Source organism: Podarcis bocagei, assembly GCF_964188305.1.
Source record: "Podarcis bocagei genome assembly, chromosome: 16".
Taxonomy (NCBI): Eukaryota; Metazoa; Chordata; class Lepidosauria; order Squamata; family Lacertidae; genus Podarcis; species Podarcis bocagei.
In genome coordinates, this window is record NC_138142.1 from 19,731,994 (window position 1) to 19,745,968 (window position 13,975).

Here is a 13,975-nt window from a genome sequence, read left to right on the forward strand (position 1 = left end):
GATACGGAAAGTTGTTTTGTTTATTTATATGCTAAAATTCTCACTGGCTTGGGTACACACCACGCAGGTGGCTGGACTAGGATGAACCTTGGAATCCATTCCATCTCTTGAAGTTTACCCCAGAACTATAAACCTAGAATTTTTTGAGGGGTGTCATTCTTTAAATGCATAGTGTGTACAGTGTCACTATCATTAAGCCAGATTGAAGGAACTACAAATAACTTTTTTCAGCTGAGCAGGAGTAACGGGAGCCATTTAGAACTGGCTCTACTTAAGTTGTTAACGGTTAGTGCAATTAACCACTCCCATAGCTGGGAGTGCAATATAAACTGTCACCAGGCTAGTCCACATTGCTACTGGGAAACAGCTGCCAGGAACCCTAAAAAAATAACAGGTTGTGCCTTAAGTACATCTCCCCCCCCCCCCGAACATTGACCTGAACAAGGATGTGAAAGGATTTCTAGAAGGCCACATGCAAGTTCTGTTGGCATGGGAAATGGACCAGTCTCTACACAGGCTTTTAGGACACATCCTGAGCTGCCCAGGAGATCCATCCTCGTTGGATCCACAGTACCAAGCTGCACTGGTTCAGCACAGGTCCCACTAAGCTGCATTTCAATATTTTAGAAGTCTAGATAACATGGAGACCAGAGAGAAAGAGGTAGTGGCTTTGAGGGTGGATGATAGCCCGGTTTTGCTATCAGAGGCTCTGGTAGACCAGGGGCAGGAGGACTTCCTCTTACTCTTCTGTCTTGTAGAGTTTGCGGAGACTGGAGTCCATCAAGAAATCCACTGACCTGCACCAGAGGAATCGAGAGAGAGAGAGAGAGAGAGAGAGAGAGAGAGAGAGAGGTAAAGCAATAGTGCGATCCACAAAAAACCTACAGCGGTACCTCGGTTTTCTAACATCTCCTTTGTCGAGCGTTTCAGTTTTTGAACACCGTAAACCGGGAAGTGCCTTGGTTTTCAAACGTGCCTCAGAAGTCAAACATGAAACGCAGCTTCCATATTGAGTTTTCTGTTTTCGAATGTTTCGTCTTCTGGAACGGATTACCATATTTTTTCTGTCTATTTGGGGGGGACTCAGAATTAAGAAAATGGGGGGGTGGCCCAGAGTATGGCGCCCCCTAATTTTTGACATTATTTTTTAAGGGAAAAACCTAGTCTTATACACGGAAAAATATGGTACATTAGAAAACCAAGGTACCACTGTATTTGTATTTGCCTGGCATTTACATGGAGGCAAGAAATTCCTCCAGGGGTTTTGGGGCACATGTGTTGTTTTTTGATGCTCTCGTAGAAAATCTGGACCAAACCCCAAATTGAGAGCACCCTCCCTGCCTCTCCCAATGTTACTGTTATCATGTGACGAGAATGCATATCTGAATAAGGATTAGAAGCTGAGCAGGAATGAAACGAAAATCTAAGGTAGGCAAACAGATTCTGCAAAGAAGCGACGAGTGGCTACTTTGGGAAGTACCGTATTTTTCGCCCCATAGGATGCACTTTTTCCCCTCCAAAAATGAAGGGGAAATGTGTGTGCGTCCTATCGGGCGAATGCAGGCTTTCACTGAAGCCTGGAGAGCGAGAGGGGTTGGTGCGCACCGACCCCTCTTGCTCTCCAGGCTTCAGGAAGCTCTCCGCAAGGCACGGGAGCCCGGCGCTGGGCTCCCACGGCTTGCAGAGAGTTGCCTGTTCTGGGGGCTGGGGGGGGGGAATAAAATTTTCCCCTTTATTTCTCCCAAAAAAAACTAGGTGCGCCTTATGGGACGGTGTGTCCTATAGGGCGAAAAATACAGTAACAGCAGAATCAGTCTCTCAGTGAAGATGTGTTTCCTTGGGTCTGGCAGCAGGGGGTGCCAGTTACTTTTAAAAACCAGTGAGAATAGGACCTTAGGGCATGACATTCTGCATCGATCAATCAAAGAGAACACAATGTCGCTGACTCTCTCTGGGCATAATGTTTATTTATAGACAGACTGAATTCTTGCCCAGGGATTGAATTTATTCACATCGTTTTACCCAAGAGAACGCCAAGGCACGATTTAAATGAGAAAAGTGAGGTCGGGGTAAGATACCCTATTCTGAAAATAAGTATCCCAGTGAGAGATAATAAATAAAGACCCATTTCTGACACAATTGCTCTGTTCCCCTAAGGAATGTTAGTTTGAAAAGGCAGCTGTTCAGCCATGCTTATGTCAGGGTACTTTGGCCACGATGACACAACACATTTATGGCACTAGGAAGCCACTTTAAACAGCCATGGCTTCCTCAAAAGAATTCTGGGACCTGTAGTATGTTAGGGGTGCCAAGAGTTGTCAGGAGACCCCTATATTCCCCTCGCAGAGCTACGATTCCCAGAGAGGTTCAACAGGCAATCCATTTTCTCAGGAAACACTGGGAACTGTAGCTCTGTGAGTCTTTTTTTATATTATGGACCTGTGTTCTGTATTATTTTGTTAATACTATTGCTTAATGCAAGTTTGTCATGGCCTTTGGCTAGAACAGTAAACTTACGAATTGAACGTGAGGGGAACAGGGGCCTCCTCACAACTCTCAGCACAAACTACATTTCCCAGGATTCTATGGGGGAAACTGACTGTTTAACGAGGCATCATACTGCTTTAGATATATGGTATGGATGTGAGGTTTAAAATGTGAGGCCGTCTTAATCACTACTGTTAGAAGGCAAGTTGCCCTTTCAAGGTCACCACCTCAAATAATAACCTTTCCCAATCAGGTGTTTAGGGCTACAACTCCATTCAACCCCAGCTGGCAGGCCTGTACTCCCAACCTAGCATCTGCTGGTTGGGGCTGATGGGATTTGTAGTCCAAAATGGCTCCCAGTGGCTGGGGCTGATGGGATTTGTAGACCAAAATGGCCCCCAGTGGCTGGGACTGATGGGATTTGTAGTCCAAAATGGCCTCAGTGGCTGGGGCTGATGGGATTTGTAGTCCAAAATGGCCCCCAGTGGCTGGGGCTGATGGGATTTGTAGTCCAAAATGGCCTCGGTGGCTGAGGCTGATGGGATTTGTAGTCCAAAATGGCCTCGGTGGCTGAGGCTGATGGGATTTGTAGTCCAAAATGGCTCCCAGTGGCTGGGACTGATGGGATTTGTAGTCCAAAATGGCCCCCAGTGGCTCCAGCTGATGGGATTTGTAGTCCAAAATGGCTCCCAGTGGCTGGGGCTGATGGGATTTGTAGACCAAAATGGCCCCCAGTGGCTGGTGCTGATGGGATTTGTAGTCCAAAATGGCCCCCAGTGGCTGGGGCTGATGGGATTTGTAGGCCAAAATGGCACCAGTGGCTGGGGCTGATGGGATTTGTAGGCCAAAATGGCCTCAGTGGCTCCGGCTGATGGGATTTGTAGTCCAAAATGGCCCCCAGTGGCTGGGACTGATGGGATTTGTAGTCCAAAATGGCTCCCAGTGGCTGGGACTGATGGGATTTGTAGACCAAAATGGCCCCCAGTGGCTGGGGCTGATGGGATTTGTAGGCCAAAATGGCCCCAGTGGCTGGGGCTGATGGGATTTGTAGTCCAAAATGGCCTCCAGTGGCTGGGGCTGATGGGATTTGTAGTCCAAAATGGCTCCCAGTGGCTGGGACTGATGGGATTTGTGGACCAAAATGGCCCCCAGTGGCTGGGGCTGATGGGATTTGTGGACCAAAATGGCCTTGGTGGCTGGGGCTGATGAGAGTTGAAGTACACAGCACCTAGCAGGGCTTCTTCAAGGTTGATACAGCTCATCCTTGGCTGTGCTCAAGGGGTGGAAGTTGCCCGTACCTGTCGATGGGTTTGATGATGAAAGGAATGGCCGAGAGTCCCACGGCGGTGGTGGCCCACTTCCTGACCGAGAGAGGCCAGTGCGTCATGCTGGCCATGAGGTAGAGTGACCCTGCGCAGATGCGGTTAATGGTGAAGCCAGGAATGGCCACGGAAGCCAGAGCCTGCCATATAAATGTGTCCACGACCGCCACTGCGGCATGCTTGCTCCTCCCTTCGTCCACGGCCTTCGCCTGTCAGTCGGAGGAAGCATGAAAGGGGTGCGGACTTAAAACGTTTAAAACTGAAAAAGAAACTGACCTTCATCCCTTTCAGGTTTCCCATCCTACCCTTTTTCCAAACAAGTCATTTAAAAACAAAACAAAACACCTAAAACCTAATTTATCCATGTGCTTGTTAACTGCTTCTTCTTGAAACGAAAGGAGGTATATAAATTATATGAATCATTGTTTTTGTTTATTTATTGTTTCATAAAATCCATACACCTCTCGACTGTTTAAAAAGAAAACCTCAAAGCAGTTTGCAAAAAGAGTAAAAGAACTAAATTATCAGTGAAACATTTGAAACATTAAAAGCGTAACTGTGTTTACCTTGAGCCCGGGGGCAACACTCAACCCTATCTGAAATCTGTAACTTTAATTACATTTTCTGTTTTACATTTTGGAATATTCATTTAAACAACCATAAAATATCAATGACTTCCCTTCTTCTCCTTCCATGGTTCATTTTGCATAACATAAATCCCTGCATATTTTATATAAACTAAACCCTTCAGTATCCCAATATGAATAATAATTTAATAATAATTTATTATTTATACACTGCCCATCTGGCTGAGTTTCCCCAGCCATCAAAACTTATTTACACTGCTGAATTTACCTTAATGCTGCCCACGTTTTGAAATAAACACAATTTCCCTCCATATATTCAATAAACACTTTGCAATCTTCTTCAAACTTATGTTCTTCTTCTTCTCTTATTCTATATGTTAGATCTGCAAGCTGCGCATATAAAATCTTTGCTCCACTACCAGCATGCGGCCCCCAGAAGGGAACATGGCCCTTGACTTGAGAAATGGTTTCGTTCCCTACTCTGTACTCACAGCAGCCGCCTTCTTGCCCTTGTCGATTGCATCGGCCGCCACGTAGGCAGTTGCTACTCCGTAGCTGGCCCAGACCAACGAGACGGGCACGATGGCCCGGAAAGACTCCCCGACCTCGTTGGCGTAACCTGTAACGAAGGTCAAAGGTCAGCAGGGGTGCCAAAGCCCCTCCCACAGCTTCAAGCTCCGCCCAACAGGCAGGAAGAGTCCAACAGCTGTCATTACTTTCAAGAGTTAATGTGTCCGCAGCCACGGGGTGAGGGGGTGGGGAGAAACTCCCTGCTTCTCTTGCTTTGTCTCTGCTTTTTCATTTTAATTAGGGATTTCCTGGATATAGCCGGGATTCAACCGCTGAAAATTGCCTCCGGGCAGAATTTTGGAAAAGCAGCTAAAATGTCTGGGAAAACCCAGATGGATGGCAGCCTCAAAAAACCTTTTTTTTGTTGTTGAATAATTTTTATTAATTTTCAGTTACAAAAGTCCAATATACACCTGTCAGAGCTGCCCAAGGTCCCAGCTCACAAAGGACCAACGCCAGTTCGTCATTATATACAAAAGTCTTTATTGAAGTTCATTTACACTTTGACAGCCGCAGCGTGCAGCTCTACGTCTGAAACTCTAGACCGCCGAAGCTCCGTCTGAATCTCCTCCCCCCATACACCAGTTTAAGACTCTAGCCTTGCTCCACCTCTTCCTCTGCTCTTTCCTCCTCTGGCTCCGCCTGTCAGCTGGGGTCTCGCCCTTCCTAGACTCTTCTGACACTGAATCCCCTGAGTCTTCTCCTTGCCTCCGGCGGGCTTTAGGACCTGGTTCCCAATCCGGGTTTTCTGCTGTCCCGCGCGCCTGTACATTTGAACTTGGCGCGCGCGCCCAGCCGGCAACCTTCCTCCTGACCGTTACACTGCTCCTGTCACTGCTTCCCCCTTCGGGGGGGCTAGCTTGTCCCGACCTCCCTTCCGTTCCCTCACTCTCCGATGGAGGCGTGGTCAGCCCTGACTCATCTGCTCTCCCTGCTGGAGGAGACACTGGCCCTGTCCCCTGGGACTCTTCCCCCCCACTACGCTCTGGTGGGGAAGCTGGTCCTGATTTCCAGCTGCTGCTTTGGGAGTCCCCGCTGGCCCCTTGTTTCTGGCGTGTCCCCCCTGGGACTCCCCTTGCCCTGACCATTGGCGCCTCCTTCTGGGAATCTTCTGATTCGCTGGAGAAGCTCATGGAATCTCTCGGGTCGCTGCCATACTCCCCTACGCTGCCCTCCGATTCTTCCCCTTCGCTCTCCATTTCCTCTCTCCCCTGTGCCTCTGTTCCTGAACCCCTGACAACACCATATTATATCGATACCAATATTGGACAAAAGTCCAATACGGTGGTACCTCGGGTTACATATGCTTCAGGTTACAGATGCTTCAGGTTACAGACTCCGCTAACCCAGAAATAGTACCTCGGGTTAAGAACTTTGCTTCAGGATGAGAACAGAAATCGTGCTCCGGCGGCGCAGCAGCAGCAGGAAGCCCCATTAGCTAAAGTGGTGCTTCAGGTTAAGAACAGTTTCAGGTTAAGAACGGACCTCCGGAACGAATTAAGTACTTAACCCGAGGTACCACTGTATAATTATTATGACACATTTAGTAATTTGTAAATTCGCAAGTGAAGTTCTCCTTTCTCGTTCCTGTGTGAGGTTTTAATTTCCATCAATTGTTCCTTTACCTCTGGTTACATACTTAATTCGTTCCCGAGGTCCGTTCTTAACCTGAAACTGTACTTAACCTGAAGCACCACTTTAGCTAATGGGGCCTCCTGCTGCTGCCGCACCGCCGGAGCACGATTTCTGTTCTCATCCTGAAGCAAAGTTCTTAACCCGAGGTACTATTTCTGGGTTAGCGGAGTCTGTAAGCTGAAGCGTATGTAACCTGAGGTAACACTGTATTTCTTTATCAAATATTATGTCCATATTGAATCTCTCCTTTGTGCCTTATGGCTCTGTTGACTCGGTGTTACTCTGGAGAAATCTCTCTCTTTTGTTCTCAACTCATCTGATTGCAGCTGTAAAAGTCCATACTTTCAGTTTCAAGTAGTGAGTCACTAACATCCTGCCAAAGCCCTATTTTTAATTCACCTGTCAATAAAACTGAAATATGAAGAATGAGATCCATTTAGCGCCACTAAGTCTAAGCCACAGCATCTTTTATTAATGTGGAAAGGGAGGGGAGTGGCTTGTGCCTCAATGTTGAAAACATCCCCATCATTGCCTGAGGTATGTGAGGTTACAGAATGCGCACAAACACCTTAACTGCGTACTGTTTACGGAAAGTGTATTGGAGCGGAATTTAAGTGGATTGCAGTGAACTGGGTTACGGTTTGGGGGGACCAACCAACACCAAGCGTGGTATATGATGAACGTATCCTAAAAACTGTTGAATGGGATGAAGCCAAACCACCCAGTTCATATATTACATTGATTTATATCCCATCTTTTCTCCAAAGCAATTCAACACACTTCTCCCTCTCCCTATTTTACCCCCAGAACACCCCTGTGAGGTAGGCTTGGCTGAGAGTTGGTGACTGACCCAAGGTCACCCCATGAGGCCTCATGGTGGGGATTTGAACCCTTGTATTACAAGTCCTAGTCCAGCACTCTAACCACTGCACCACACTTCTTCCTTCCAAGGAACTCAACAAGGTCACACTAAAATTTTATCCTCCGAATTTTATCCAGACAGAGGGCCTTCTCAGTAGTGGCGCCCGCCCTTCAGATGTGAAGGAAATAAGCAGCTATCTTATCTTTAAAAGACATCTGAAGGCAGCCCTGTTTAGGGAAGTTTTTAATATTTAATGCTGTATTGTTTTTAACACTCAATTGGGAGCCGCCCAGAGTGGCTGGGGAAACTCAGCCAGATGGGAGGGGTATAAATAATAAATTATTATTATTACCATATTTTTCGCCCTATAGGGCGCACCGGCCCATAGGGCGCACTTATTTGGGGGGGGGATAAAGAAAAAACCCCCCCCCCCCGAGCCCCAAAGAGCAAAGAAGCCATGACAGCGAGCGGGATGGATCCCGCTAGCTGTCCTGGCTTCGTTTTTAGCCTCGGGGCTGGGGGTCTGGGAGCAAAGGCGATGTTGCGCTCAACCTCGCCATCGCTCCTGGAGCTTGCTGGGCTGGGCGCGGGGGAAGCCCGAGTTTCCCCCGACCCCAGCCCCCAGAACAGGCTGCAATCCGCAAGCCTTAGGATATCCAGGCTTGTGGATATCTGCCCGAAGCCCGAGGCGCGCCCCGCTGCGCTCCCCGGGCTGCAGGCTGCTGTCCGCAAGCCTTGGGAGGGCTGGTGGGAACTCCCGCCGGGCTCCCAAGGCTTGCGGATAGCTTCCTGAAGCCTGGAGAGCGAGAGGGGTCGGTGCGCACCGACCCCTCTCGCTCTCCAGGCTTCAGCGAAAGCCTGCATTCGCCCCATAGGACGCACACACATTTCCCCTTCATTTTTGGAGGGGAAAAGGTGCGTCCTATAGGACGAAAAATACGGTATATTATTATTTAACTGCAAGAAGATCAAACCTATCCATTCTGAAGGAAATCAGCCCTGAGTGCTCACTGGAAGGACAGATCCTGAAGCTGAGGCTCCAATACTTTGGCCACCTCATGAGAAGAGAAGACTCCCTGGAAAAGACCCTGATGTTGGGAAAGATGGAGGGCACAAGGAGAAGGGGACGACAGAGAACGAGATGGTTGGATAGTGTTCTCGAAGCTACCAGCATGAGTTTGACCAAACTGCGGGAGGCTGTGGAAGATAGGAGTGCCTGGCGTGCTCTGGTCCAGGGAGTCACAAAGAGTCGGACACGACTAAACGACAACAACATTATTATTTATCCAATATTTCCTTCAGTCTAACCCGCCACGCACGGTTGTTGTGAAAGTAAGATAAAGGGGGTGTTTGACCTTGCAAGCACCACCAGAAAGACAACAGCATAACAACTGCATTAACTTTCTTTGCTGGCAATAACCTTCACCGTCCGTTTTGCTCCCGCGTGCCTGACTGCCGCAGCTGTTCCTACGGGATTAAATTTCGCTGCACTGCGAAGAGGGGCAGCGATGCAGCCATTTTGTGCTGTTTGTGGAGACTGCGTCCTCTGAAGAGTGTCAGTCTCCTCCTCCTGATGCCCTAGCAAAGTCCTTTTCCAAGGTCCAGAGAAAGTCACCTTAGGAGCTGCCTGCCACCCAACAGAGCAGAAACGTCCCGGCAAATGACACTTTGCACAAGGGGTCCTGCTTCTCAAATATCACTGAACGGAAGCTGACATTTCATCCTTGAAGCTGCCACATCACCACTACCCTGCCCATTTTTTCACCCCATGTTCCTGGCATTTTTGAGCTGTGTCTTCAATAGCTGTCCAAGACTGTCAACACAGGAGACTGCCTTGTTTAGAGTCAGAACACAGGTCCATTGAGCTCAGTACAGTGGTACCTTGGTTCTCAAACGCCTTGATACTCGAACAACTTGGAACCCAAACACTGCAAACCCGGAAGTAAGTGTTATGGTTTGCAAACTTTTTTCGGAAGACGAACATGCTCCGTTTTGAGTCAAAATAAAAAAATTCCTTCCAGTAGCACCTTAAAGACCAACTAAGTTAGTTCTTGGTATGAGCTTTTGTGTGCATGCACACCGCTTTGAGTGTTACGCTTCCGATTTGAGTGCCACACTTCCATTTTGAGTGTTACACTGAGGTCTGTCTGTTTTTGCTATCTATTTAGCGTTTTTGTTTTTGTGGCTCTGTGGAACCCAGTTCAGCTACTGATTGATTGGTTATGTGAGTGCAGTACATTGATTATTGCTTTCATTTTATGGATCAATGGTCTCTTTGGAGAGTAAAATTCATGTGAAATTGCTGTTTTAGGGGTTGTTTTTTAAAAAGTCTGGAACGGATTAATCCATTTTGCATTACTTTCTATGCGAAAGCACGCCTTGGTTTTGGAATGCTTTAGTTTTGGAACAGACTTTCTGAACGGATTAAGTTTGAGAGTCAAAGTACCACTGTACTGCTACACTGACTGGCAGCAGTTTTCCCAGCTGGACTTGGGGAGATTTAAGCAAGGGCTTTCAGCACACAAACTAGTTGCTCTGACAACAAGGTCAAGAGTTACATGTGGTTGTGCAAAGTTTTGTCTCGGAGTCGTCTTTAAAGACAAAGACACCAAAATATAGTCACAGAAGCTGTGGTCTCCGAGCAGCAAACCACTGCAAAGATAGAGGGGTAGGAGCTGCTGCAAATCTTCTATTTAATTTTTTAAAAGAGCCAGTGTGAGTAGTGGTTAGAGTGCCAGACCAGGACCTGGAAGACCAGGATTCAAATCTCTACTTGGCCTTGAAGGTTGATTTTGGACCAGTCACAATCTCTCAAGCTAACCTACCTCACAAGACTGCTGTGAGGATGAAAATGGGGAGAGAGTGAAGCATATATCTCACCTTGAGCTCCTTGGAGGGGGAAAAAGGGGGGGATATAAATGCACGAAATAAATAAAAATACTTTTCCTTTGAAGATAACGTCATTTATGTAGCAATGATACAGAACAACACAGAAAATCAAGGGGATCCTTAATTCTTTCCCTATGTTGTTGTTGTTGTTGTTTGTTGTTGTTTTCTATTTAAAATGGCTATCCTCAACAAGAGGAAAAACAACTTGAAAGGACAGTGACAGATTTTAATAGAGAAGCTGTCAAGAAAGTTAAGAAGCCTCTCCCCCTTTGCAGCGCCCAGTTGCCCACTGGAGACAGCAAGTAGGAAGGAAGGGGAAATTGAATTTTGTTTGCATTTCCGTGAGAAACAACTTATCAAAATATATAGCAGATGTACAATAGATATATATAGCTATAAGGAGTATATCTGGAAAGTTGCATGTAATGCATCATTTGGACTTCAGATCATGACGCTTGTACCCAAACGCTTATGTGGGAAATTTATTTTCCATTACACACACACACACACACACACACACACACACACACATATATATCAAATCCTTGGACCCCACAACACATTTATTTATTTATTTATTTATTTATTTATTTATTTATTTATTCATTCATTCATTCATTCATTCATTCAATCAATTAATTCATATCACATCCTTCCTCCTGGTGAAGGAGCCCATGGTGGAAAATGCATCAATAAAAACCAACATATAAAGAGAGTTTAAAATATTCTCTCAAGCAGTGATTTCAGGGTCGCCATCAAATGCCTGGATCTAAACTAGAATGTTTCCAAATTCCTCTCGGAAGTCAATAACGAGAGGGGCAGATGTGCCTAACCAGGGAGGGCATTCATCAGACAGAAAACTGCCACTCAACAGGCCCTACCATGTGTATATGCCAGCCAGACAAGGCCTCCTCACCTGCCAATCATAGTCTTGGAGATGCCCACTATCTCATGCCTGGTATCTATGAGAACAATTGTCCCCTGTGTATCTTTTGTGTTGAAAGAGAAGGGTGTACAGTATTCTCATCAGCAGGGAGGTTTAAGGCTTGCAGAAGCTCTTGTAGACTTGAGTGTGGACCCTAAGCTAATGCCATAATAAATGTCTTCAAAAAAAGGTGCCACAAGACTGCTTGTTGGGCTTTGTTGTTGTTGTTGCTCCAAACTAAAGCCACAGTCCTAACCCCACTTCCTTGGGAGTAAGACCCACTGAATTAAAAAGGGCTTACAGTGGTACCTCGGGTTAAGTACTTAATTCGTTCTGGAGGTCCGTTCTTAACCTGAAACTGCTCTTAACCTGAAGCACCACTTTAGCTAATGGGGCCTCCTGCTACCGCTGCGCCGCCGGAGCACGATTTCTGTTCTCATCCTGAAGCAAAGTTCTTAACCTGAAGCACTATTTCTGGGTTAGCGGAGTCTGTAACCTGAAGCGTATGTAACCCGAGGTACCACTGTACTTCTGAGCAGTACGCAACTGCCCTGCTGCAAGTACCTTCAGGGAGGTGACAGTATGCCATTTTATTGCATTTCTATCCCACTTTTTCTTCCCCAAGAAGCTCAAAGTGACAGACTTGCTTCTCTCCCTCCTCATTTAATCTGCACAACAGCTCTGTGAGGTAGGTTGGATTAAGAGGTATTTGACAGATCCTCAAGATCACCCAGTGTGCTTCATGGCTCAATGGGGAATTTGAACCCAGATCTCCCAGGTGCTGAGTTCTTTACCTGAAAACACACCATCATTGCCCATGTATACTCTACCTTTCAGGGCATGATTGTGCCCTGAAAGCTAAACATCTATTATTAACATTATTTCACCGAAAGGTATAGCACTAACGGCGCTTAATGGCGGTAAACTGGGACGAGAGTGGCCAACTTCTATCCTCGATAGAACTCCTGTGCCTAAGAAGGCGCAAGAGCTTGAAGGCACAGGAGCCCTGGCAGAAAAGCAGTTGGCAACCTCCGCTGCCCAAGCCTGAGAACAGCGTTCCTTGCCTTTTACTCCGATCAGTCTCCGCCGCCCGATTTCCACCCCCCCCGTCCCGTCCGCCAACTTCTTGTTGAACGCAGTCCCAGAGGGGAAAGCGCTCTTCCGCCGCCTGCGGGCTTCCTCGAGAGTAAATTTCCCGCCCTTAACGGAGGCTGGGACTGGCGAGGAGGCGCGCGGCGCGGCGATCGCCCTGCAGCCACTCACCCAGGTAGCGCACCCACGTGTCGCGGTAAAGGTCCGGCGCCGGCAGCGGAGGCTCCTCGGCCGGCGATCCCATTGCCGGCTGCCCCGGGGCGCCAAGGGCAGGAGCAGGAAGGACGGGGATCGAAGAAGAGTCCCGGGCTGGCGGGCCAGCGCAGGCCGCGCCTCCTCTCCAAAGCGCGCAGCAGAGCGTACGGCGCCGCGGAGCCAGCGGCCAATGGAACCGGGCCCAGCCGGCCGAGCCGCCTCCCCACTGGCCGCCTGGCCGCGGAGAGGGGCGGCCCCAAAGGAGGAGGAGGAGGAGAAGGAAGGCTGCCTGCCTGCCTGCCGCCGTGGGAAGCTCCCTCCCTGCCCACGATCGCGCGCGATCGCGCGTGGGGACTTCGAGGGTGGCTGCGTGGCTGTTCCAGGCACTGCCTCTCCGCCTCAACCTACCTCGCAGGGCTGTTGTGAGGATTGAGTGAAGAGCGCGAGATCCATGTCTGTGGGCACTGTCAGCTCCTTGGAATCGGTGGCGCATACCCTTCTGGCTTGCACTCAAAGACTTGAGGAATGAGATTATCACCCCTCTTTTATTGTCCATTCCGGATCGCCCAACCACTGCCACAGGCTCCTTTCTCTTGGCAGATCAAGATGAGCAGGGGACAGCAAAGGTTGCAGGGTTTTAAGATGGGGCAATCCGAATAAGATCCACTGTTTGACTATTGATTAAAAAAAAACCACCCTAAAATGTATTTTATATAATTGACTTTTTATTTCTATTCTTTGTATATCGTATTGTTGTTTTATTGCTATGGCCGATGGCTGACGCAAATAAAGATTCATTCATTCCTTGGGTAGGGGAGAAAGGTGAGATATCAATGCAATAAATTTATCGATGCAATAAACTGGCGCCACTTCCTTCCTGCAGCAGCTCAGCAGGCAGAAATCCAGCAGGCTAAGCTCCCTCCACTAAATTCTCTCTCCCCAAGCGTCGCATGATCGGGCGGGCAAAACGATGGTGATCCTCCTCCAGGTCATTTATGAGAGCAGCATGCTGGAGGAGATTCAGCTGAAGGGGTCTTATGTCCCATTATTATTATTATTATTATTATTATTATTATTATTATTATTATTACATTTATAGGGACGCGGGTGGCGCTGTGGGTTAAACCACAGAGCCTAGGACTTGCCGATCAGAAGGTCAGCGGTTCGAATCCCTGCGACTTGATGAGCTCCCATTGCTCAGTCCGTGCTCCTGCCAACCTAGCAGTTTGAAAGCACGTCAAAGTGCAAGTAGATAAATAGGTACCGCTCCGGCGGGAAAGTAAACGGCGTTTCCGTGCTCTGCTCTGGTTCGCCAGAAGCGGATTAGTCATGCTAGCCACATGACCCGGAAGCTGTACGCCGGCTCCCTCGGCCAATAAAGGGAGATGAGTCGGCCGCAACCCCAGAGTCG

The 13,975-nt window shown here is 48.0% G+C and overlaps 1 protein-coding gene across 2 annotated transcripts; it reads right to left on the reverse strand.

Annotated features, from left to right (window-relative positions):
* Positions 1 to 2: 2 nt before the first annotated feature.
* Positions 3 to 13,135, reverse strand: MTFP1 (mitochondrial fission process 1). 2 transcript variants are annotated; one of them, XM_081175088.1, is made up of 4 exons: positions 12,541 to 13,135; positions 4,888 to 5,015; positions 3,786 to 4,018; positions 3 to 797 (listed from the first exon to the last, which is right to left on the reverse strand). In XM_081175088.1, exons 1-4 carry the CDS (start codon positions 13,118 to 13,120, stop codon positions 740 to 742), a joined length of 999 nt encoding a protein of 332 aa, XP_081031214.1. In that variant the 5' UTR covers positions 13,121 to 13,135; the 3' UTR covers positions 3 to 739. The 2 variants fall into 2 exon arrangements, with proteins under 2 accessions (XP_081031214.1, XP_081031215.1); XM_081175089.1 differs by lacking the exon at positions 3,786 to 4,018.
* Positions 13,136 to 13,975: the final 840 nt, after the last annotated feature.